This window comes from Corythoichthys intestinalis, chromosome 18 (genome assembly GCF_030265065.1).
Source record: "Corythoichthys intestinalis isolate RoL2023-P3 chromosome 18, ASM3026506v1, whole genome shotgun sequence".
In the NCBI taxonomy this organism is placed as follows: Eukaryota; Metazoa; Chordata; class Actinopteri; order Syngnathiformes; family Syngnathidae; genus Corythoichthys; species Corythoichthys intestinalis.
The window spans coordinates 8009639-8034625 of record NC_080412.1 but is presented as its reverse complement, the minus strand read 5'-3'; the positions used below and the strand labels follow the sequence as shown (position 1 = coordinate 8034625).

The window sequence follows — 24987 nt, the reverse complement described above, 5'->3', positions numbered from 1 at the left end:
AGAAGACCACCGTAACTACCTTCGTTTCTTGTGGTTCCAAAATCATGACCTTGATGGAAAAGTGCAAGAATTTAGGATGACTGTCCATGTGTTTGGTAATTGTCCTTCCCCATCAGTCGCCATCTTTGGACTGAAAAGAACAGCCATAGAAGGAGAAATGGAATTTGGCAGTGACGCAAAAGAATTCATTGAACGGCACTTCTATGTAGATGATGGGCTAAAGTCATTCTCTTCCATAGAGCAGGCCATTGATGTTCTTAGTAGGGCACAGAAGATGCTGGCTCAGTGTAACATACGCCTGCACAAAATCTCATCCAATTGTCCTCTCATAACAGGAGCCTTTCCAACCGAAGATCGTGCTGTAGGCATGCAAGGTCTTGACATTGGGCAGACTACCCCACCAATGCAGCGCAGTTTGGGCTTAGGATGGGAGCTGTTGACTGACCAATTCAAGTTCCAAGTAAGAGTAAATGAAAGGCCGTTCACAAAAAGGGGAGTTCTGTCAGTTATCAACAGTGTGTTCGACCCACTTGGTTTTGCTATTCCAGTAATCGTAGGGGGTAGAACCATACTCAGAGACATTTCCACAAATGTTTCAGAGTGGGACACTGAACTGCCAAAAGACAAATTAGAACAGTGGCAAAAGTGGAAAAGTTCCCTCGGACACCTACAACATCTTGAAATTCCCAGAATGTACACTTCAATACCGCTGTCTGCAGCCCAAAGAATAGAGATTGACGTTTTTTGTGATGCTTCCACAAAAGCCGTAGGTGCGGTAGCCTACCTCAAACTCACAAATGAGGACGGACACAGCGAAGTGGGATTCCTCCTCGGCAAAGCACGTTTAGCTCCTAAACCAGACATCACCATACCCCGACTTGAACTCTGTGCAGCAGTCCTGGCCGTGGAAGTAGCAGAGTTGGTTCTAGAGGAGCTGGATGTCACAGTCGATCAGGTGAATCTTTACACAGACTCAAAGGTAGTGCTTGGGTACATCTCAAACACCAAGAGACGCTTTCACGTTTATGTGCACAACAGAGTCGAACGCATCAGGCGCTTTGCACAAACTCACCAGTGGCATTACGTGCCCACACACTTAAATCCGGCAGACCATGCCACACGAGCGTTGCCCGCTGAGCAGCTCTCCAGCTCCACCTGGCTCAGAGGCCCAGCTTTCCTCTCCAGGTTGGACCAAAGTCAAGTTCGAAGTCAAACCTTCGATCTCATAGACCCAGAGACTGACTGTGAGTTGCGTCCTGAGGTAACAACTTGCACTACCACCCTATCAAAAGGCCAGTTTAATAGTGCCAGATTTGAAAGGTTTTCAAGTTGGAAGGTGCTGCAAAAGGCTATTGCCAAACTCCAACATATAGCTCAATCATTCAAGAACAACTCTGAGGTTTCCTGTCGTGGCTGGCACAACTGCAACAAACATTTAACTGAAAAGTCACTGCAACTAGCCAAGACCACGATCATTCGCACCGTTCAAAGAGAGGTCTTCGCAGAAGATATTGGATGCATTGAAAAAGGCACAGCTTTAAAAAACTCAAGTCCACTCAGCAAACTGAATCCATTTGTTGACACGCAAGGGCTCCTTAAAGTTGGAGGCCGACTAAAGAAAGCACAGTTGTCTGCAGAAGAAACCAATCCCATACTAATCCCTGGAAAGCACCATCTTGCTCAGCTCATAATAAGACACTTTCACGAAAAATTATGTCACCAGGGAAGGCATTTCACGGAGGGAGCAGTCAGAGCAGGGGGCTTTTGGATTGTGGGAGGAAAAAGAGCAGTAAGCAGTGTGATTTTCAAGTGCATCACATGCCGCAAATTAAGGGGCAGGCAACCTGAACAGATCATGGCTGAGCTACCTGAAGACAGGCTGTCCACGGACCCTCCTTTCACAAATGTAGGCCTTGATGTGTTCGGTCCCTGGTCCGTTACAGTGAGAAAAACGCGTGGTGCTAATGCAGATGCTAAAAGATGGGCAGTCATATTCACCTGCATGAGTACACGTGCAATTCATATTGAAGTGATTGAGTCAATGGACACATCGTCATTCATTAATGCACTGCGTCGTTTCTTTGCCATCCGAGGTGGTGCCAAACTCTTGAGATCTGATTGTGGGACAAATTTTGTGAGTGCCTGCAAAGAGCTCCAAATAGACAAACTAGGCTGTCACAATGACAAAATAGGCACATTCTTGAAAGACAGTGCGTGCAAATGGCAGTTTAATCCTCCACATGCATCCCATATGGCTGGTTCCTGGGAACGCATGATCGGCGTCACCCGAAAAATCCTCAATGCAATGCTCCTTGAACATCCATATGGGAAGCTCACACATGAAGTACTCGTAACATTGTTAGCTGAAGTTACCGCAATTGTAAATGCCCGTCCGCTAACAGCCGTTTCTACAGATCCCGAAAACCCAGTCATTCTTACTCCTGCGATGCTACTCACGCAAAAGGTTGGCACACCACCGATTCCACCAGGGCAGTTTCAGACCAGTGACCTATTCAAAGCCCAATGGAAGCGCGTGCAGTACTTAGCTAATGTTTTCTGGAGTCGTTGGCAGAAAGAATACATCGCAGGCTTGCAGGTTCGTCGCAAGTGGAAAATAAAAAAGCCGAACCTTCAAATGGGCGACGTTGTTTTAATGAGGGAGTCTCTGGAACATAGGAATAATTGGCCACTCGGACTGATCACAAAATCTTTCCCAAGTGAGGACGGTAATGTCAGAAAAGTTGAGGTTAAGATTTTCCGAAACGGCGAGAATAGGTTTTACATTCGCCCAATTCGTGAAGTTGTGCTTTTGATGTCTAAGGATAGCATGTAAAACGAGTTGTTGTTTTGTATCGTTCATTAGTTAAGGGCTGACATCTTGCAGATGTCAGGCGGGGAGTGTTATGTCCTCTGGTCTTATGTTGACTACTTTTTGGGTTTAATTTCTTTCTAAGATTGTACATTGTTCATCCGTCCACAGGATGTCGCTATTCTAACTCAGAATCTTAAGTTTTTCTTTGGTATTGCTGTTTGCGCTCGGCTTCCCCTAGTGGCGACTTGCTGTAAGCAGCAGGCAGAAAGAACTTTTTATTTCAGTTGGAAAAGAGGCCTTGAGGTGTTAAGACGTTACACACCTCCTCTGCACCATACATCGTTGGGAACCCTTGACAAAACAAAATCTGTAAGTTTGTACGTTTTAACAATGGGTTAGATGTAATTTTGATGTGTCTATTCTGTTATTTTGTTGTTATTTATGTATGTTTCAGTTTTACCAGCCACACACACACACGCGCACACGTTCACGCGAAGAAATAAATGAGAGGAAGGAGTTTGGGCCTCCATTTTTCTTTGTCGGTTTAGCTCGCTGCCAAAGTCGAGTAGCCATACGCTCGGCTGAGGGCAGAAGAAATATATTGTTATAATCATTTGTTTCGGATGTACTGTAATTATTTTCTGTATAAAAATTAATTTGGTGTTCAAAAAGTCGTTTTTCAAACTTGAGTCTTGAGAAAGAGATGGTCGTCTTATAATCAGGGCCGTCTTATATTTGGGTCAATACGGTACTAATGTTAGATTTCATTTGTACTTTAGTTGTAGGTCATTTGAATATGGCGGAAAACACTCAGGTGACTTGAAGTTCCGCTTCAAGACCCTCAATTTGGCCAAATTTCAAAATTATCCTATATGCATGTGTCTCATTGGAAAGCTTTAAATCTCAATTTTATCCGGGAAGAAAATTTTTGAACAGGAGGGCAATTTTTTTAAAAAAACAAAATTTTTTTAAAACCCTAACTCAAGGTGAGAGCATGAGAGAGCATAATTAAAGACACCATGATTTTAATGAGATATTATCATGTACTTTCCTTGTTTCGATTCAAACACTCAGTGAAGCATGTCTCACCGAGTGTCAAGACACAGCTGTGAAAGGCCACAGCGAGACTTTTGGGGGATTTTATGGGTAAATCAAGGTAATATAACAAGGGTTGCAATGCAGAAATCGCAGACATCAAGGAGTGGTTGAGATTTTCTTTTTTAAATATTTGCCCTTTTAAATGTTTTTTTTTTTTTCAATGTTTCTTTGTTTGGATCAATTATTTATCATCTAAAATACTGGGTATATTACTGGGCATAATACAATGAGAGCGATGAGTTATGAGGTACAGTAGATATCCGTGTCCGATTACAGACACAATTTTTTTCATTGTGACGTAATTTGTTTAAAGGTTTAAAATATGCGAGTGAATAATTTTATAAAGTCGTTTTATTTTTTTAAACTAAATATGAGACAAATGAATGATTCTAACCTAAAAAATGACACACATGACCACTCGTGGCGAGATCAGAGAGTGTCGCAACTCTCTTTCTGTATGACTCTGATCAGCAAGCTCTGCAGGAGGCTGATGACGATCCTGATTATTTGATTCAGGTGTGTTGGAGGAGGGAGCTATGGAAAACAAGCTGGATCGGGACTCTTGAGGACTGGACTTGGTCACCCCTGTCTATCACGATAGTTAAAATGGCTGGCCAGGAGCTGGTGTTTTAAATGGGTGCCACCAACAACTGTCCTGACAGCCTTCAAATCCGCAACCCGAAGCTCCAATTGGGTAAGCACTAAAAGTGTTCACTTTTTCTCCTAACTTACTGAAATAAAAGCGTGTCAACTCTGTCACCTACCCGTTCCACCCTGCCCCTGACCTAACTCCAGAAGTCTCACTCTAAACAATTTTCATAAGTTGAGAATGCTGTTAACAGCACATGCTGACAATGCTATTCTGCAATGTGATACTAGAGAGATCCCAGAATTTTCCAATTTAATCACTTACCCAACCCACTGTCAGCACTGTCTGCAGCCAGCTACTCATCTATTGTTTTCAAGATGACAAAAATCCATCATCGTGAGTTGGGATTCTGGTAAAAGAACAGGGCACACAACAGACCTTTTTATCTGTAACTGTATTGCCTAAGAGGAATGACCACAGGTGGGTAAAGTAGCCAAAGATTTTACTCAGGTTAGAGTACCGTTACTTCAAAATAATAAAAGTAAAAGGGGTCATCCCAAAAATACACTCAAGTACAGGTAAAAAAATAATTAGTGAAAAGAATACTCAAGTAATGAGTGACATTGTGAGTAACTGCTTTCAATGTTAGATTTTTTTTTTTTTTTGAACAATAGTATTTACTTTATGTTATCTATATGTGCTAAAGATGTCGGGTCCGATGACGTCATTTTCAAAGTATCGGAATAGGCAAAAAAATCATGGACATGCCTTTTTTTTAATATATATATATATATATTTTTTTTTAATTTTTAAATTTTTTTATATATTTTTTTTTTCGTTTTCTAATTGTATTTAACGTTACAGTCAAAATGTCTTATACTCATCCAGAGTAGTTTTGGCTTAAAGTAGGGCTATCAAATTTATTGCGTTAACGGCGGTAATTATTTTCTAAAAATTAATCACGTTACGTAATTAACGCATGCGCTGCACGAGCCACTCACGCATTGTCGCGTTCAATCTATAAAGACGCCGTTTTACCTATAGATAGCGCTAAAAGGCAGCATATAATGAGTAAAGAGAATTTTGACAGCCTTTGGAGCCATTTTTTATGTGGCTAAAGCCTTACAATACCTCTCTCAGCAATTAAAAATAACATGGGAGGCAATGTGGGGAAGAAAGGTAGTAGTTGATCGTTTTTTTAACACCCTATGTTCTTTCCCAACGCAGAGAAGATATATCAATTAGTGCCCCTACGCACAGTCATGGTTGCACTTTCCATCATGCATTTGGGCAGAAGTTAAATGGCTGCAGTATCATTTACTGAAAGCTCAACAAATACACTAGATGGCAATATTTAGTCACAATATACAAAGTCACATTTATTCTTTAAGAATTACAAGTCTTTCTATCCGTGGATCCCTCTCACAGAAAGAATGTTAATAATGTATATGCCATCTTGAGGATTTATTGTCCTAATAAGAAATAGATGGCAATATTTAGTCACAATATACAAAGTCACATTTATTCTTTAAGAATTACAAGTCTTTCTATCCGTGGATCCCTCTCACAGAAAGAATGTTAATAATGTATATGCCATCTTGAGGATTTATTGTCCTAATAAAGAAATACAGTACTTATATACTGCATGTTGAATGTATATATTTGTCCGAGTTTTATTCATTTTTTTCTTAATGCATTGCCAAAATGTATATGATTGGGAAAAAATATCGGGAATGATTGGAATTGAATCGGGAGCAAAGAAAAGCAATCGGATCGGGAAATATCGGGATCGGCAGATACTCAAACTAAAACGATCGGGATCGGATCGGGAGCAAAAAAACATGATCGGAACAACCCTAATACGTACTGTTATTTTACTTTTTTTTAAAAATCATTGATTTACGGTGGGAGAAAAAAATACAGAAATTAAGCATTAGCGCCCTCTAGTGGAGAAAACATTTCCTATTATGAAACAAAAAGGATTATATCTCTGATAAAAAAAACTGGGACAGTTTAAAATCTGCGCTTTTGAGTCATGTTGACTGCAGCGCTCTATGTCAAACACAATTTTTTTTTTTAAAGGCGCCACGTGATATAGGCCAGGGTGATCATACAATCACAAACTTGAGTCTGATTGGTGTAATTGAGTCGTGATTATTGTGGCGACTTTTCATTGGTGAACTAGTAGCGCCACTGTCTCTCTGGCAAAAAAAAGAGTAAAATCTAATACCATGATCCCTCATTTTATGCAACTAATGGGGACCAGAACACGCCACGATAAGTAAAAAAAAAACGCAAGGTAGCGCCCCCCCTCCAAAAAAAAAAAAAAATTGTTAATGTATTCATTCAGATCTATCATTGGAAAACGTTTTTTTCTTACCTTTTTCCTCAAAGTGTAATTTTAAAAATGTATATATTTTAATGTTTTTAAGCACTTTAAATGTAATAATTATGATAACTTTTAAGCACGTTACTGTCCCATATAATTATTTTAAACAAGAAAAAAAGTAGACACCCAATCCATTTTAAAAAAGTAAAAAAAAATAAAAAATAAAAATGCTTTTCTTTATTAAATACTTCATGAGTGTCCACTCAAATCCGCTCCAGCTGCTCACTTACAATGAGTTGCCACAGCAACTGTTTAACAAGTCTGACTGTGACTAACAAGAGACTGTGCAATTGGCTCAGGACAGCTCATCTGTGTATATTTTTTAAATTGAAAAAAAAAAAAAAAATCTGCGATTGACTGAGGGCGTGAAGTTTGAAGCGCGAAGTTGCGAAAGATCACTGTTTGTAGAATAAAGAGGAAAAATGTGACGACTAGAGTAACCCAACGTAGCAAAGTAAGAGTAGCGTTTGTTCTTCACAAATCTATTCAAATAAAAGAAAAAAGTATGGCTGAATAAAGCTACTCGTAGAAGTACATTTATATCAAAAAGTTACTCAAGTAAATGTAACGGAGTAAACGTAATGCGTTACTACCCACTGCTGGGACTGAAGGAGAAAGGAAACAACTTGGAATGCACAGTAATCATAAAGCAAGGGTTGCAAAAAGCAACATTCCACAATATATTAAAGAAAATATGGTGAATGTTTTTATCTCAATTCATAACAGTTCCCAGGTGACTCCACATGGTTTTGTCAAAGTACCCCAGGAGTAAAGAATAGTATTTACATTACATAACTTTGCGCTTTGATCCAAGGATGAAAGTGGCTAAAATTTCTTGCCGGAAATCACTGACTTAAAGTGCATGTGACACCTGAAAGCATGTTTATTTCATAGTACATGCAGTATTTTCTGCTCCTGAATGAAATGGACTGCTTGGATGTGTGAGGAAAAAATCGATACATTTATTCAACTTTTTGAATCCAGCGCCATGAAAATAACTTCCGAGTCTCGGGTTGAGGAAGAAGGCCTTTTCCACATACAGCCATGTAGAAGGACTGCGGATTCAGCTGATTTTGCGGATTAATGGAGCCGAAATTTGTTCGCCGTCAGAGGGTGGCCGATCGGTGAAGGCAATAACAGGGTAGCTTTGTGTGATTTTTCGTGTTCGAAAGGTGAAAAAGAGACTTGGAACGGCTCTCAGTTCTAGTTAGCATGCAGCCTAGCTCTCACGCTTCCTCTTTTATTTATGCTCTTTCCTCCGTCTCCGAATCGCAAGCAGGGAAATGACAAGAGCAGGACTAACTACGGTGACGTAAAATACCGTTCAGGAGGTTTACAAAGTCGGCAGTTCTGACCATCATTCAGTAATTTAGCCCTGTTGTACAGAATAAATGCATTTTCAAGATTTCATAATCCATTTAGCACAAGATCATTATTTGTCAGGGCCATACTATTTATACAGCAATCGGGGGAAAAAAAACTTCGATACAAAGAATATGCTGTAAAAATATTGGAGTGGAAAGATAAAAACTATGATGACATTTTGTGTTGCACATGTAGTATGCTCTAGTCATCAGCCTCGTGTTTGTTGTCTCAGTAGCCTTTTTCTCGTTTTGAATCTTCCCCCTTCTTTAAAATATGATTCAAACGTATGGCTGCATGTCACTTACATTACTTCCTCTGGATTGGCAATATTGTTAGAAAAATCCACACTTGAACCAGAATTGCAGACAAACGCTTCCTCTTCCATAGGGCTCAATGCTAAATCAGCTGAAATAATTCATTGCCTGAGGTCATCACCATGATGGAGGCACCGGAGTGCTCTAATAAAAGGAGCTAAATGTCAAACACACATTTGTCATCATCTGCGCTTTGCCAAATTGTTGTACATAGGTGAATCGTCTCAAATTAAGATTTTAATTCCAATAATAATGCTATGTAAGATTTTTTGTAGGGCTGCAGCAATCGATTATTTTAGTAGTTGATTAATTGATGAACTAGTTAGTTCCAATAATCGAGTAATCGGGTAAGGAACATAAAAAATTAAAATACCTGAGCTGAACCTCAAATGGTATTTACAAAAAAAAAAAAAAAAAAAAAAAGATGATCTAAGATCTAAGCAAAACAAAAAAACAATTGGCTAACTTACATAGCAAAAGTCCGCTAGCTTAAATGTTATAATATGCTAACTTTTTTATTTATTTTTCTAAACAATGCTCTTAACAAATGGTTCAAACACATATTCCCACAAAACAGCTAAATATACCTATTAACCTATTAACTAAATTAGGAATGCATTAAAAAACATTAGCGCAAAGAAAAACTTGGCTTATGTTGGTCTTAACAGGAAGCAATTGGAATCAGCCATTTGAAATCAGTTATTTCATATTCACTGTTGCCATCAGAGGGCAGTGTATCCACCTAAATCAATAAAACTAAAACACTTTCAAAACAAACCGTTACAACGACACTTTAACTAAACAATTATTCGAAGCAGCAAAATTTAATTCAAATCTTTTTTCTAATCGAATTACTCGAGTTAATCGATTAATCGTTGCAGCACAATTTTTTTTTGTCATGTCACATACACTTTAAAGGGCACCATGGACCAGATTTTTTATTTTATTTATTTTTTTGGTCAAACCACCGAATGCAAAGAAAACCGCTTTTGCCATAGTTGTACCTATAACATACAATAAAAAAATAACAGATTTTACACATGCATAAGGCTAGTGCATTAGACTTATTTAACAATACAATGTGGTCATGGTGAGTCAACTGAAGTGTTCCCAAACAAAGCTATTCTAGTCATCGAGTGAAAATTCCTCTAGTTTTAATATTGTAATATACGTATATCTCAATATATCTCAAACCCTCCAAAAGTCGCAATGTCCGTTTTTTCCAATAGTGTTCATCTCGATCCATAAGTCTTTTCACCATTCAGAGGTTACTGAAAAGAAATACTCAAGAATGTCCCCAAATGAATAGGAAGAGACCTATACTGTAAATGCCTTGAAATGAACAGGATGTGACCTGTAAATGTTAAAAAAAGACTGGCAATGAATGGTCTGGTTTCAGTCGCATTGGCGGCACTAGACATCCAATCCAGTCAAAATGAATTGTATATTTAGCTCCATCAATGGCAGCCAGTGATCTAACATAGACACTATTTTGATGGAAGTTTTTGGTGGCAACCTATTGGTTCCTTTTTTTTTTTTAAAACAGTGACACCTTTTTAAAACTGTATATATAGATTCTTGGGGAGAGCATATCGATAACCTTTTGAGCTACAAAGCATAAAGTTCATCATCAGTTGACGAGACAGCTCTTACAGATATTGCACCACAGCTCCGGGCCAGGCAGAGTGTCGTGGCAGCTTTCACTGCAATAAACTCAAAAACATGTTGCGTTCTAATGCGGATTTAGGTGGAAACAGGACGAAAGTTTTCGTGCATACAAGCAGGCAGGAGTTTCTCGTGTGATTTAGTCGAGGATTCAAGGTAATTATTATATAAAATAGTACCATGCATGCACTTTGAAACGTTGTGAAAAAAAATGAAATGAATGGAAAAAATTTGTATAACTTTAGCTTGAAATATTTACGTAAAACTAATCATAACTGCCTGTTTTTTCCGCTTTTAACCAAGTATCTAGACTGTTTTACATTCATATCCGTGGAAATTCTGGGATTTACACCTGTATTTACAAGAATTTTCAAATTAAAAAGCTTTGTTTTGTGATGGCTGCCGTGTTGGATTTTGTATCCATTAACAATAGTGTAAACTTTACTTTCAAATAATCAGGTTATTTTCAGCCAACTGCCCGTGTTTTTTTGGGGCAAAAAACTAGTGATTTAGACATTTCCGCGTCCATCCTCCCCTTAGAAATAAGCTTTTACGTGTTTTATTTTATATAACATTTCGATCCTAAAATGATGAGGGCCAGATAGCCGGCAGGATGCGCTGAGGCAATAGTGACATCGGAATTTAACCTAAATAAGTCGCGATTGTATATTGAAAAATGCAAAATTTGCTTTTGTTGAGTAAAATTAAGATGATTCTGCATGCTTTGGCACCCCTGCAATTCTGTCAGATAACGCTCAATTTCTCCCAGAAAATGATTGCAATTACAAATGCTTTGGTAATAATATCTTCATTTATTTTGCATGAAAAAAAAAAAAAATTAAATCAATATCATTTCACACAAAACTCCAAAAATAGACTGGACTACTATTGGCACCCTCAGCCTAATACTTGGTAGCACAACCTTTAGACGAAATCACTGTGAACAACCGCTTCCAGTATCCACCAATGAGTTTCTTACAATCCTCTGCTGGATTTTTAGACCATTCTTCTTTGGCTAACTGCTCCAGGTCTCTAAGATTTGAAGGGTGCCATTTTCAGATCTCTCCACAGGTGTTCTATGGGATTCAGGTGTGGACTCATTGCAGGCCACTTTCCAAGTCTCCAGTGCTTTCTCTCAGACCATTTTCTAGTGCTTTTTGAAGTGTGTTTTGGGGTCATTGTCCTGCTGGAAGACCAATTACCTCTGAGGGAGACCCAGCTTTCTCACACAGGGGCTTACATTATGCTGCAAAATTTGTTGGTAGTCTTCTGACTTCATAATGCCATGCACACGGTCAAGAAGTCCAGTGACAGAGGCAGCAAAGCAATCCCAAAACATCAGGGAACCTCCGCAGTGTTTGTATGAACCGTGTTCTTTTCTTTGAAGGCCTCGTTTTTTTCCCTGTAACTCTGTTGATGCCTTATCCCAAAAAGCTCTCATCTGACCAGAGAACATTCTTCCAAAACGTTTTTGGCTTTCTCAGGTAAGTTTTGGCAAACTCCAGCCTGGCTTTTTTTATATCTCTGGGTCAGAAGTGGGGTCTTTCTGGGTATCCTACCACAGAGTCACTTTTCATTCAGACGTCGACGGATAGTACAGGTTGACACTGTCATACCCTCGGAGGACAGCTTGAACTTGTTTGGATGTTCGTTGAGGTTCTTTATCCACCATCCAATCTTTTGTTGAAATCTCTCGTCAAGTTTCCTTTTCCGCCCAAATCTAGGGAGGTTAGCCACAGCGCCATGGGCTTTACACTTATTGATGACAGGGCGCACGATAGACACAGGCAGACCCGGCTGCAGAAAGAAATTACAGTGGGGGCATTACATTTTTTTGGGGGGGGGGGCACACTTCTTCAATGTAAATTTAGCCGTAACAGTGGCGTTTTTACCCGTTATATTTTCTGATGATAGTGTCAGTCAGTGAAACTGCAAGAGGTGGCAGCGCTATCCCTTCATGTTGACTTTCGGCCGCGTCTTTGTCATGGCTTGAGTTCGTCTTTAGTTTGTTGAAAAAAACACGGATGTCCATTCCAATTTGAATTAGCAACGGAGGAGCCGCTCAATCGCCATTTCTGTAACCGGAGCAATCCCTATCCAATCGCAGTACACAATGGCCGGCTACTCAGCCCACCCCCCTTATCTGTGATTGGCTAGAAATTGCCTACATTCGCTGCTCTGATTGGTTGAATTGAATGACGACAGATCAAGATAGGATGACTAGAGCAGTATTTTTCAGCCTTTTCTGAGTCACGGGACGTTTTTACGTTGGAAAAAATCTCGCGGCACACCACACCAAAATGTTCCAAAATTACTTTCTGTATAGTATATTTAATTATAAAATAATTTCTCAGTATTTATACTTACTCAGTGTGAAACGTTTAGCAATTAGGCTTGAAAAACTATCAGACAGGGGACTTGAGCAATGCATTTAAGCACATCAGGGCTGGTCGTCTTGCTGACAATGGCTTTGCAGACAGGTAGTATTAACGTCTCTGCCACAGTTTGGGACTTTTAGGATTTAGCAACAAAGTAACTGGCTTTCAGGGCGTTCTTATTTACCTTTGTAGTTTTTCTCAAAAAAGTTGCCCATTTCTCTTGTTTTCACGAAGGCGTACAAAATAATCCATCGATTTGTTCTGAAGCGACGGGCGTTCATTTGGAGATGACGTTTAAGGTTGTATGGCGCCATGGCGCTAGATAGCCGCTCGTGTCACGTTCAAGAACTGCTCGGATTTCTAGGCATCTCCCACCTAGCTGTCCTCGATAATGTGTTGGAATAAAACAAAGAGGGAGGATTAACGGTCGTCACATATGGATAAAATGGAAAGGACACTTTTGTATATATCGACACTTGACGAGTCAAATAATGAACAGTAGAAGTGCTGGGGTCCACATTGTTACGGAGAGCAAGGTGGCTGATGGCTAGAAATCCGAGCAGTTCTTGAACGCAACATGACTCATCTGCACACAACCGAGAACTTTTTTTCCCCATTCCTTCCATCCTACTGCAACTTTGACCGACGATGTTAAAAAAAAGCGACATTGGATAATTTCTCGCGGCACACCTGACGATCTCTCACGGCGGCGGCACAATCGGTTGAAAAACACTGGAATATAGGGTTCATTCTCCCCGTGTGTGTGTGTTTTTGTGGAAGATTTAAAAAAAAAAAAAACAGTACAGTTTAATCGAGCTAGGGCGGGCACAGCCGTCCCTCAGGGCGGGCACGGCCCCCTAATGCCCGCCCATGCCGCCAGGTCTGGACACAGGAACATTCAGGTCTTCTGAAATGGACTTGTAGCATTGAGATTGCCCATGCTCAGACAGTCCTCAGACAGTTCTTTGGTCTTCTTTCTTTTCTCTATGCTCAATGTGGTACACACAAGGACACAGTACAGAGGTTGAGTCAACTTTAACCCATTTTAACTGGCTGCAAATGTGATTTATTTATTGCCACCACCTGTTATGTGCCACAGGTAAGTAATAGATGCTGTTAATTACACACATTAGAGAAGCATGACTTGATTTTTCAAAGGGTGCCAATTTTTTTCCGGCCGATTTTTGGAGTTTTGATGATATATGAAATGTATATAATGTATATGATAATATGAAATATATATATGAAATGATTTTTTTTTTTTGTCCATTCTCTTTCGTGTTTTTTCAATTGCAAGCAAAATAAATAAAGATATTACTACCAAAGCATTTGTAATTGCAATCATTTTCTGGGAAAATTGAGCATCATCTGACAGAATTGCAGGGGTGCCAATACTTTTGGCCAGCAGTGTATAAAAAATAATTACGGTAATCAGGATTTTATTAGGGAATGACTTTGAATTTTTTTAAAGCCGCTACTCATGGAGACTCGTAGGCTACATTAATACTACAGGTCTTAATGCACGAATCCGATTTTTTTCGTGTTTTTCCGACTCAAATGAGGCATTAACTTGACGGTCTGAACGTGACAAGTCGCACAGAACTGGACCATTTCAAATTTGATCTGGGTCACTTTCGTATGTGGTTCAAATCCGATCTGGGCCACATTTTTCCAGACTGTCGCGGCGGTCTGCACTGTCCAGTCTCCCGAATCGGAATTCGTGCAGCAATTACGTTATCAAATAGCAAGACAGACGCTACGGTTGCGGTGCAGCTGTGCGTTATTAGCACCTAGCTTGCATTAAACACAGCTTTTGGGGAAGGGCTGGGCTTGACAACAGTCATAAAAAAATTAAATTGGGTTGAGGATAAGCCTGAGAATGCTCACTTTTCTCTCTGCTCCAAGTGGGCAATATTTCAACATTGCTTACAAGGCCGAGAGTCGGGGCAAGCTGCCCGGATGTGTGTGTGACATGCACGGACAGTGCATGCATGCTCTCGATCCATATAAACTTTGAATATATGTCCAAACGGGGATTATTTATGTCTGTTATTTGTGTCCTCATTTTAAAAAGCAAAATATGATATCCCTGGAATGACGGATGGCAGCCAGCATGTGTTGTCATTTGTTTTGATGCTTCTGCGCATGTGAGTCCTCTTGCTCAGCGCGTGTCGGAATGCGAATTAGTGCGCATGCATAATACTTGTATGGTCTCAATGGACAAAGGCAGTCTGAACGGACACGCCAAAAAAACCGATATGACAAAAAATCGGATTTGTGCATTAAGACCTGTTGTATGAACCTAGCTTTATACGCCTTAGGGAGGTGCCTGTTTTGGTTCTAGGTCGCTAGCTGCTTTGGTTTTAAAAAGAATTTTGAATTTTAAGTTTTTGAAATAGGCCTCCTATGAAGTGGCCCCGAACCCAGTGTCCTGTCAACTGATAGTGAAGTCTATGCACAAAGTATTGCGATATATCATCTTTTTGATATATTGTCACACCCCTAGTTGAAACTGACTCTTGAACTTCAGCCAGCTACGCTGCCAATTAAGTCATATCACAAATGGACTCTTGAAAACAGCAAACAACTTATTTCCCATTGCAGATGCTTCAGAGACCTTCAGGTAACTATTTGTATACAAATAATAAAAAGTCCATTTACCATTACATAGCTCCTTGCACAGTCAGCGTACAGTGAGCATCCCTGTAGATCGCCCCAATGATGTTGACAGGGAAACAAGGTGGATGAGTGGTACTTGATACTTGTAACAAGCAGATTGGGACAGGCCTGTTTTACTTCTTTTGACATGTTTACAGGCTCTGGTGAAAGACCGCCTCGATCTGAAGATAAAAGAGAAGCTCCTTCCTGAATTCTGTTCTTAGCAATACAGTGCACCACTGTTTTTATTTGGCTGAATGAAAAACATGTTTAGTTCTTTGACAATTCCAAGACAACAGGGAGTTGTTTTTGTTGCCAACTTCAAGATGAACTTAAATATCCCTACACTTTTTTGACTAGAGTGCTCATTTTACCACCATTCGGTTCTTTTTTCCTTTTCGTGCCTGGAAGGCTGACCCAACTAAACTTATTTCATGTCATTACTATGAATGTATTAAATTCAGCCGCGACAACTGCAGTCGGCAGATACTATTGTGGTCTGTTCCCGCTGCGTAATCTCCATTTTAAAAAGGTTTAGCAGCTTATGCAAAGACAATAATCATGTACAGAGGAGATGAGTCTGCAGCAAAACTAAATTCTGTGACACAGCAGGCAAAGCTTCGCCTCCTGATGACTGGGGGGGCGTCACCAGAGGTGAATAGTAGTAACGCATAACACTTACTGTCTTACTCTGTTACATTGACTAACTTTTGAAGAAAATTGTGTTTGAAAGAGTAGTTTTACCATGCTATACTTTTTAGTTGAGTAGATTTGTGAAAAAGAAACTCTGCTATTACTGCGCTACTTTGGGCTACACTAGATTCATTAGATTTTTCCTCTTTATTCAACATATTAGATTTTTGCCATTACAGTGGCTTTCCCAATTTCACACATGTGACGTCGCAAAAATCATCACATGACTCCATGATACCAATCAGATGTAACAATACAGTCGCATGGCCACACACAAGCTTGCGGTCTGAAGTCCTACGATCACGCCGGTGTGTTCAATCGCGTAAAGAATCGTAAAAACAAACAATTTCACTCGAAAGCGCAGATTTAACCGCCCCTAGTTTTTTTGGGGCATCAATAGACCACGGAAAACCGGATATGACTATTTTCTCCACTCGAGGGCACTCACGAGTAGGGTTGGGCATCGTTTGAACTTGAACAGTTCCGGTTTCGATTCCGGTTACAAACGATTCTCGATTCCGATTCTTATAATAGGCAGGATAAAAAAATTGCATCATTTATATTAATTTCCTCTTATTTTTTAATTAGATGAACTTTCAATTAACTATGAATTTCTCACAGGGCTATTTTTAACTTGAATATAAATATCAGTCTTTGAACATTAATATGATGACGTTTCTTTCCACAGGAGTGCACTTTCACAAAGATGTTTATTTTTCAAAAGCTCACAGAGAAAACATTGACACATATGCTTTTGCCTAAGTTTTAGAGTGTCTTATGCTGAAGGCATTTTTACATGTTATTGAGCTTCTACTAATGGGCTAACCTGGTGCAGGATACCAAACAAACAACTTGTAAAACCCAGTCCAGATTAGCAGCAAGTACAGTATAAAATCAGAAACAGTTTTTGTTGAGGAAAATGATCATATCTGCCTTCTATGGCAGTAAGCATGAGCATTCTAGACAGATAGTGTCTCTTCTGCAGTGGAGAACACACGTTCACTGGGTTTAGCTTGAATGCATTAATATGAGAAAGCGAGATCTGACAGCAAAGGATGTCTTTCTTTCATTCCACCATCATGCAGCAGGTTCCTCAGACAAAACAGCTGGTGGCTGGTGTTCGCAGCAGAGTAGGTAAATAAATGTTATGAAAGTAAGTGGAAAAAAAAAAAACTGCTGATACGATGGAATGTTTGGGCCAAATTAATCAATTTTAAAAAAGGACTACAAGATTAGTCGCACTATTGCTACGAGAAAAAGTTGCAAATATTACGTAGGGGGTAAGCTAGCTGTGAGCCGCTACGCACTTTCCATATTACATGTACCCTCGCCGGGAGGTACGACAAGCATTAGTATGAATTCTTCTATTGATTATAAATTCATGTAAATGAGGCAAAATAATAAGTATTTCCTTATGTGTAAACCGGTTCTACAACAAAAGATGCTTTTAATACTGTTGATTTTAATGGAGGCGGCAACGCGCTACCTAAAGTACGTAGCAGCTTATATAGCTACATTAGCCCGACGTAATGATGCTTATACTTATCCATCCGTCCGTCCGTCCGCCCGCCCGCCCGCCCGCGTAAAACAGACATAATTTATTGTTTTGCCTACCTTGTTCTGACTGGTTAGAGGACCGGCGCAGCACTCAGCTACAGTGGGGCAAATAAGTATTTAGTCAACTACCAATTGTGTAAGTTCTCCTACTTGAAAAGATTACAGAGGCCTGTAATTGTCAACATGGGTAAACCTCAACCATGAGAGACAGAATGTGGAAAAAAACCCAGAAAAATCATTGTTTGATTTTTAAAGAATTTATTTTTAAATTACAGTGGAAAATTAGTATTTGGTCACTTACAAACAAGCAAAATTTCTAGCTGTCAAATAGGTCTAACTTCATCTAACGAGGTCAAACAAGGTGTAATGAGGCTCCACTTGTTACCTGTATTAATGACACCTGTTTTAACTCATTATCGGTATAAACGACACCTGTCCACAACCTCAATCAGTCACACTACAAACTCCACTATCAGTCACACTACAAACTCCACTATGGCCAAGACCAAATAGCGTCGAAGGACACCAGAGACAAAATTGTAGACCTGCACCAGGGTGGGAAGACTGAATCTGCAATAGGTAAAACGCTTGGTGTAAAGAAATAAATTGTGGGAGCAATTATTAGAAAATGGAAGACATACAAGACCACTGATAATCTCCCTCCATCTGGGGCTCCATGCAAGATCTCACCCCGTGGCGTCAAAATGATAACAAGAACGTTGAGCAAAAATCCCAGAACCACACGGGGGGACCTAGTCAATGACCTACAGAGAGCTGGGACCACAGTAACAAAAGGCTACTATCAGTAACACAATGCGCCGCCAGGGACTCAAATCCTGCACTGCCAGACGTGTCCCCCTGCTGAAGCCAGTACACGTCCAGGCCCGTCTGCGGTTCGCTAGAGAGCATTTGTATGATCCTGAAGAGGACTGGGAGAATGTGTTATGGTCAGATGAAACCAAAATAGAACTTTTTGGTAGAAACACAGGTTCTCGTGTTAGGAGGAGAAAGAATACTGAATTGCATCCGAAGAACACCATACCCACTGTGAAGTATGGGGGTGGAAACGTGCTTTGGGGCTATTTTTCTGCATAGGGACCAGGACGACTGATCTGTGTAAAGGAAAGAATGAATGGGGCCATGTATCGAGAGATTTTGAGTGAAAATCTCCTTCCATCAGCAAAGGCATTGAAAATGAGACATGGCTGGATCTTTCAGCATGACAATGATCCCAAACACACAGCCAGAGCAACAAAGGAGTGGCTTCGTAAGAACCATTTCAAGGTCCTGGAGTGGCCTAGCCAGTCTCCAGATCTCAACCCCATAGAAAATCTATGGAGGGAGTTGAAAGTCCGTGTTGCCCAACGATAGCCCCAAAACATCACTGCTCTAGAGGATATCTGCATGGAGGAATGGGCCAAAATACCAGCAACAGGGTGTGAAAAGCTTGTGAAGAGTTACAGAAAACGTTTGGCTTCCATTATCGCCAACAAAGGGTACATAACAAAGTATTGAGGTGAACGTTTAGTATTGACCAAATACTTATTTTCCACCATGATATGCAAATAAATTATTTAAAAATCAAACAATGTGATTTTCTGTTTTTTTTTTCCCACATTCTGTCTCTCAGGGTTGAGGTTTACCCATGTTGACAATTACAGGCCTCTCTAATATTTTCAAGTGGGAGAACTTGCACAATTAGTGGTTGACTAAATACTTATTTGCCCCACTGTATGTATTGCTCAGCACTTGTATTCCATGAAGCAGGAGGTGTTTAATCATATTAGTCCTGCAGCCACCTTTGCATGATATAGCAGTGTTACAAATGTTGCAATGAGCTGACTGGTCATTTTTCTTTGTGAAGTTGAGCTAAACTTCTGTGTCAATGAATGAAATCAAGTTGCAATGCAAACACACACTTAATGTGGCTTCTTCTTGGTGTTCGGCAGCTATTTTTTCCAATCGGCGGTCAGGGCATCGAAACTTTAAAAAATTCAAACGGTTCCGGGAGAATCGAAGTGTTAGTCCTGGATCCCATTCATGCTTAATGCCCAACGCTACTCATGATTGATTTTTCAAGTAAAATTTTCTAGTTGGAATTCAATCAACTCAAAGTTGCCAGCTGGCGAGTGCTACCTGACTTTAACAATTACCTCCGTCGATCCCGATAAAAAAGGGTGTGCTTTCTATTGTTGCACATAAACTGAAAATTAAAGAATGCGAGAAAAATAAAAACACAAGTTTGACGTTTGCTTCCATTAATTTTTTAACTTTAGGAAGCGTTGCTTTTTAGTTTTATCCAATAGAACAAACTATAAAAAGCCTTTTGGCTTTTCCTGTTGTAATGAACAATGACCCCCCCCCCCCCCCCCCCCCCGTATCACGATACGTACCAAACCTTGAATATTATGTACCGTTACACCCCTACAAATAATATACAACCACAGCTACTACTAGCCTTCAGGTGCCTAGAGAAGCACTGTGACCTTTGAATAGAATATTAATGAGGCCAATTCCACCTAAACAACTTAGCCTACTTGGATGACAGGTGAAACGTCTTGAGTGTCTGACTGACCTAAAAGTCTTTCTGGATGACATTTTGATCTGTAGTGAGTGTAGGGATCAGTCAGAAGAGAATATTGAGACATGTAGACACGATATATTGAGGTAGGTGACAGCAAAACAAAGTACATGAGTGAGATTGAAAGGGATGCCAGGGGGTCGCATCACCTTTTTACTAATTCAAAAGGCTCTCACCGGCCTCAACAGATTGCAGGGAAATGAGAGGCGTGCTGGTTCACTGCGTCCATAAAAATAATGCACCAACAAAAACAATATTTTGGCACATGCAAATAGAGCTAAATATGTTTAAATACTTTTAGAAATCAAAAAATAATTCTTTGTATCAAAGATTTACCTGAAAAATGAACTCCCCCACCTCACCTAAAAAAAATCTTGGATTTTCCATTAGTTAGCCCATGATAAAATGTTGGACCACAATAGGATACATGCGGTTTTCAATATTATGATTTTTTTTTCTGTCTTGTTAACAGTGGGGGAATGTAACTGAGTAAAAGTACTTCGTTACTGTTCTTAAGTACATTTTTGTGTATCTGTAATTTGCTTGAGTACAAATATGAAGTGGTACTTTTTACTTCACTATTTGATAGCAGGTAGGTATCCATACTTTTTACTCCGCTACATTTCAAATTGTCGCGTGCGTTACACGTTACTTGTTTTCTTTTTTTTCTATTGTGAATTGATAGTTTTGTTTTCATACCTCTGGTGCAAACGATAAGCCCAGTGCAACTATACCGTAACTGAGCACTAGAGGCAGCAACACGAGTACAAGCAAGATTAGACAGGTGAACAAGGTATAGACAAGTTTCCGGGGTACTTGCGCATTTCTGCTCGCGACCTTCATTTTACACTCTTTAACCAAAACAACAGTGGAGCTGGTGTGGAATTACTCATCAAAATCCCTCAAAAAAGACAATTTGGAAATGTCGCATCGTCTGCCTTCATCGCGACATGGGTGGACAACATGGAGAAATTGCTAAAAGTCGCAACAGCCAAAATAGTTTTGTATTTTATTGATTTAATGACAATGAATGGAAGCGCAATCAGGGACCCGAAAAGCTCCGACTTGAACGTTGTTGTCAGCTGAGGTTGTCAGTATGTCGTACTGGTAATTGCCAGTAGTCGCAGGGCGACGGCCCGGAGCGAATCAAGTAAAGTCGAGCAAGTTGTTACCTGTTGGCAATGGCAAATGTAAGGCTTCTGTTGATTGTAGTAAAACGAAATATTGGCATAATATGCATTTGGACTGGAGAGCGTAAATATAGGCTACGTCTACACTAGGACGGATAATGGCCTTAAATGTGTAATTACTTGGACTATACCACAAGTCGGCTACACTAGTATGCCTATTACCTGGATTAGTTGTTAGACGGCTAATGTAGGCGGGTAATGTTACCCGCCGCCTATGGGCCGCCTAATATGGACTGCTGTCACCGTACAACATTGGGATACTCAGCAAGGGACGTCATGCCGTCGCTGTTTTTCATGCGGCATGACAGCATTGTAAACAATGCAGGCGGACAATCACGACGTGGCATACCTGCTCTTTTCTTTTCCACACTTTTTTCTTGAACCTTCAAACTACGTCTCAATAATATGCTTCAATTCAGTGCCCATTTGGGGTCCTCCCATCGCGGAAGACGTGGAGATGAGCGTTCTTTACAGAGCTCGTCTCCCGAGTTGTCTCCGATCAGCCAGCTGGCCCCTCCCAAGTCAATGCCGACCGAAAATGATTACTGTATATAAAAATGCGTCGAGGAAAATTAAACCCCGAAAAGTGACCTGCATGGTACCCCCAGTCAAAGAGGCGCGCGATCAGTTTTTTCCCAGACATTTCTGCCTCTCAAAACTGTTGTCACTTCCAGGATCGCCACTTTAATGCACAAGCAGTCCAGTCCTGGTTGCTGCTTCCAGGAAATATACTCAGCGCCACACCATATGCATCTACTTGTTATTTTCTAAGTGGTGAGAGCGCAACTGAGCATCGATTGTAACATCCCAAGTAATGTCAGGCTTTCGTTGTTTTATAAAGATTTATTTCAAACATAACACGGCGCCTGCACATAAAAGCAGAGCGTGCTCTCCCTTCCACTCTCGCTCTTGTGTTTTGTGTTTAATTGCGATCATGAAAAAAACAGTGATCACAAAATAATGACAGTCTAGAAGGAGTAATTTCAAAATTTTCCGTGGGCAAGGAATGAGTTTCCGTTTCAGAGATAAACCGCATGGGCGATGACGTAACACATGAGGCGTCTCCTTTTTACGCATACGTAGTTTGCGCAAATGCAGGCATACCTCGCAGAAGCGGGGAGGCCCTTAAACGCACCTTAAACAAAGTGTGGAAAGGTATAAAAATAGTCGGCAAAATACCCTGGAGAAAATTATCTGTCCTAGTGTAGATGTAGCCATTTCTTTTATATCGGACGTTATTATCAAGTAGTATGCCATGTATGGGGCCTACGGTGAATCTACTTAATTAGTTGCGCACTCCACTAAGTACACGTTTTTGTTGATGAATATTTTCCTGGGCTTAATTTTGTTCCATGTAATCATATTTTGTACTTTGGATGATTCAAAGGAGCTATTGGGAAGTATCTTGGAATTGGAGGTGGAGTGTCGTCCTCTTCATAAGATGATGATTTCCCCAAATGTACCATTCAAGGTAATACTTGGCAATGTCGTGTACATAGTTATGAGCTCAAGAATCAAGAAAGATGCACGTAAAGTTACAATTTTAATACATTGTTACAAAAACATGGGCCCCATAGCATTATTTTGCTTAGGGCCCCCAAATGGCCCCAAATGCTTTATCAGCTGATGGATAGCAGATTGACAGGCGATTCACGCCCTCTGCTGACCTGTCACTCTTCCAGGATGCTGATCCAGGTAGTAGAGACCACGTAAGCCCCCTCATCCCTGTTGATGGTCCTCGGGCCCCGCTTGCGGATCTCAACGGCCTTCCTGATCCACCGCTGATGTTTGTTTTCTTGGGACGGATGACTCTGACCTTTTCCCAGTCCATAATGTGGTATTCCTTTTTGCAGTGATCGGTGATAGCTGACTTGTGATGTTCCTATTGTGCTTGTTCTTTTATTGCCCTTGTCTGTCTTATTGTTGTCTCCTTCTCACACTCCTTCTTGTGTTGTTTTTCTTCTAATTAAGCTCCTCCCTGTCTCCCCGATGTATGATCTATTGCATGATTTGCATGGAATTTCATATTTGGAATTACATTTGTTTTGTAGGTGGATATTGTCCTTTGGCTGGACCAATATCTAGCGGAGTGTTGTGTGTGGTTTGACTGGTGTGTTTATGTTGTATTTTTTCATTCTCTTTGGATTATTTTTAACCTGTGCTGCACCTTTTGCTATTGCCCACTGTGGATACTGACACCTTTTTAGTGCATGTTGTATGTGTTTTTCCTCTTGTGTTCTGTCGGGTCCGTGATCATTGTCATACGTTCGTGTAATGTTCTGACCACTGACAGTTTGTGGATTGGTGTGTGTGGGTTTCCTGTGTACTTTTATTTTGATGTCACCGTTGTCTGTGTGATGTATTTTTATGTCCAGAAATGCTATGGAATGATCTGTTCCCTCTACACAGGTGAATTTGATGCTGCCAGTGGTGTTTATGGTGTTGGGTGGTCTGTGAGTTGTTGTGTATGTCCTGTTTTTACTTTTTGCAGAATGTCATCTACGTAGCGTTTCCATAGTGTGGGTCTGTATTCATCCGGGGCTGTTGTGACTGCTTTCTGTTCCAAATCCTCAATGAAGAACCCACACATGATGGCAGACAGTGGGTCTCCCATGCCAAATCCTTCCTTTTGCCTTTAGATGGTGTTTCTCTAACGCTGTATATGAAATTCCATGATAATCAGCTTTAGTTCAGGAGCTTTTGTTTGGGTGGTTTTAGGTAAAGCAGACACTGTTTTTTCATCTGTGTGATTTTAAGAAAGATCAGATCACATTTGATGGTGGTTTTATGCAGACATGTGAGAAATTCCAAGAGTTTTTCAAAACTTTTTCAAACCACTGTACAAATATGCTCAATTTGACTAGAATTCTGTGTTGCGTCACAGCTGAGACAGCATTAGCGTTGCATTAGTTTCAACGACAAAGAAATGGCAAACACTCATACACTGCCGTTCAACCCGAAATGCATAAATTCAAGTGTTACACGTTTTTTGTTCATTTTACAGGTGCAAATTGCTGTTAGGCAAGGAAGACAACTTGATGTGCCTCACAACAACACGTTGATGGACATATATCGAGACGACGTGCATTCTACCTTGATGATGGAAGGCTCGATTTATATTCGTTAATATTTTTCTAATAATTTTATAAATTGTGATTTATTGACCTGGTTTACACATGCACCAATTGTTTTAACTAAAACAAGAAATTGAATCATGTTGTTTAAAAGTTTTATTGCGATAAATATCTGCAATAAAAAAGAATCACATGCTATTTGTGTTTATATCTACATGTGCGATAAGCTCATAATACAGTACCAAACCTATAACCTAACTAGATGAAATTTAAACCTTATAGTATTTCCTTGTTACAACAAAATCTGTGTCAGCCCTTCTGCATTCGGCAACTGTAACACTGTAATTTCGCCTTATTTTGGTCACTACAGTCTACACCCCTTGTTGACACAGGCTGCACAGATTGTTAGAATTTTGACCGCAAACGATAAACAAAGTGATAAGAACAAACATGCAATCTTTTACGTGCATCTTTTAGTGTTAAAACTGTGAGCCAAATCCTTAATCTGCTGCTGGTTTCAGTTTAGGGCGTATGGTGGGGAATATCCACACCGGCACTTTGAACCTGCACGCTGTTCAAAACATTCCACTTCCAAGCATATATATATAGGCGCTTCCAGGAGTT

The 24987-nt window shown here is 40.1% G+C and overlaps 2 protein-coding genes across 7 annotated transcripts in view; both read left to right on the top strand.

Moving 5' to 3' along the window:
• LOC130907003 (uncharacterized) overlaps positions 1-443 on the top strand; it is a 3844-nt gene extending 3401 nt beyond the window's left edge. For both annotated transcript variants that reach the window (XM_057821808.1, XM_057821807.1), the window contains one exon: positions 336-443. In XM_057821808.1, coding sequence (XP_057677791.1) covers positions 336-365 — 30 coding nt within the window. In that variant the 3' untranslated portion in view covers positions 366-443. The remainder of the gene's footprint in view (positions 1-335) is intronic.
• On the top strand, positions 323-24987 carry LOC130907002 (uncharacterized). Of its 5 annotated transcripts, XM_057821803.1 has the most exons (5): positions 323-3181; positions 4427-4604; positions 22677-22760; positions 22972-23890; positions 24294-24987. In XM_057821803.1, exon 1 carries the CDS (start codon positions 368-370, stop codon positions 2831-2833), a length of 2466 nt encoding a protein of 821 aa, XP_057677786.1. In that variant the 5' UTR covers positions 323-367; the 3' UTR covers positions 2834-3181; positions 4427-4604; positions 22677-22760; positions 22972-23890; positions 24294-24987. The 5 variants fall into 5 exon arrangements, with proteins under 5 accessions (XP_057677786.1, XP_057677785.1, XP_057677787.1 ...); XM_057821802.1 differs by lacking the exon at positions 22677-22760 and having other exon boundaries at positions 23781-24981; XM_057821804.1 differs by lacking the exons at positions 22677-22760; positions 22972-23890 and having other exon boundaries at positions 24294-24973.

Bases quoted from the DNA above. Each gene is read 5' to 3' on its own strand.
- LOC130907002 (XM_057821803.1), top strand. From the start codon at position 368: ATGCAAGGTCTTGACATTGGGCAGACTACCCCACCAATGCAGCGCAGT.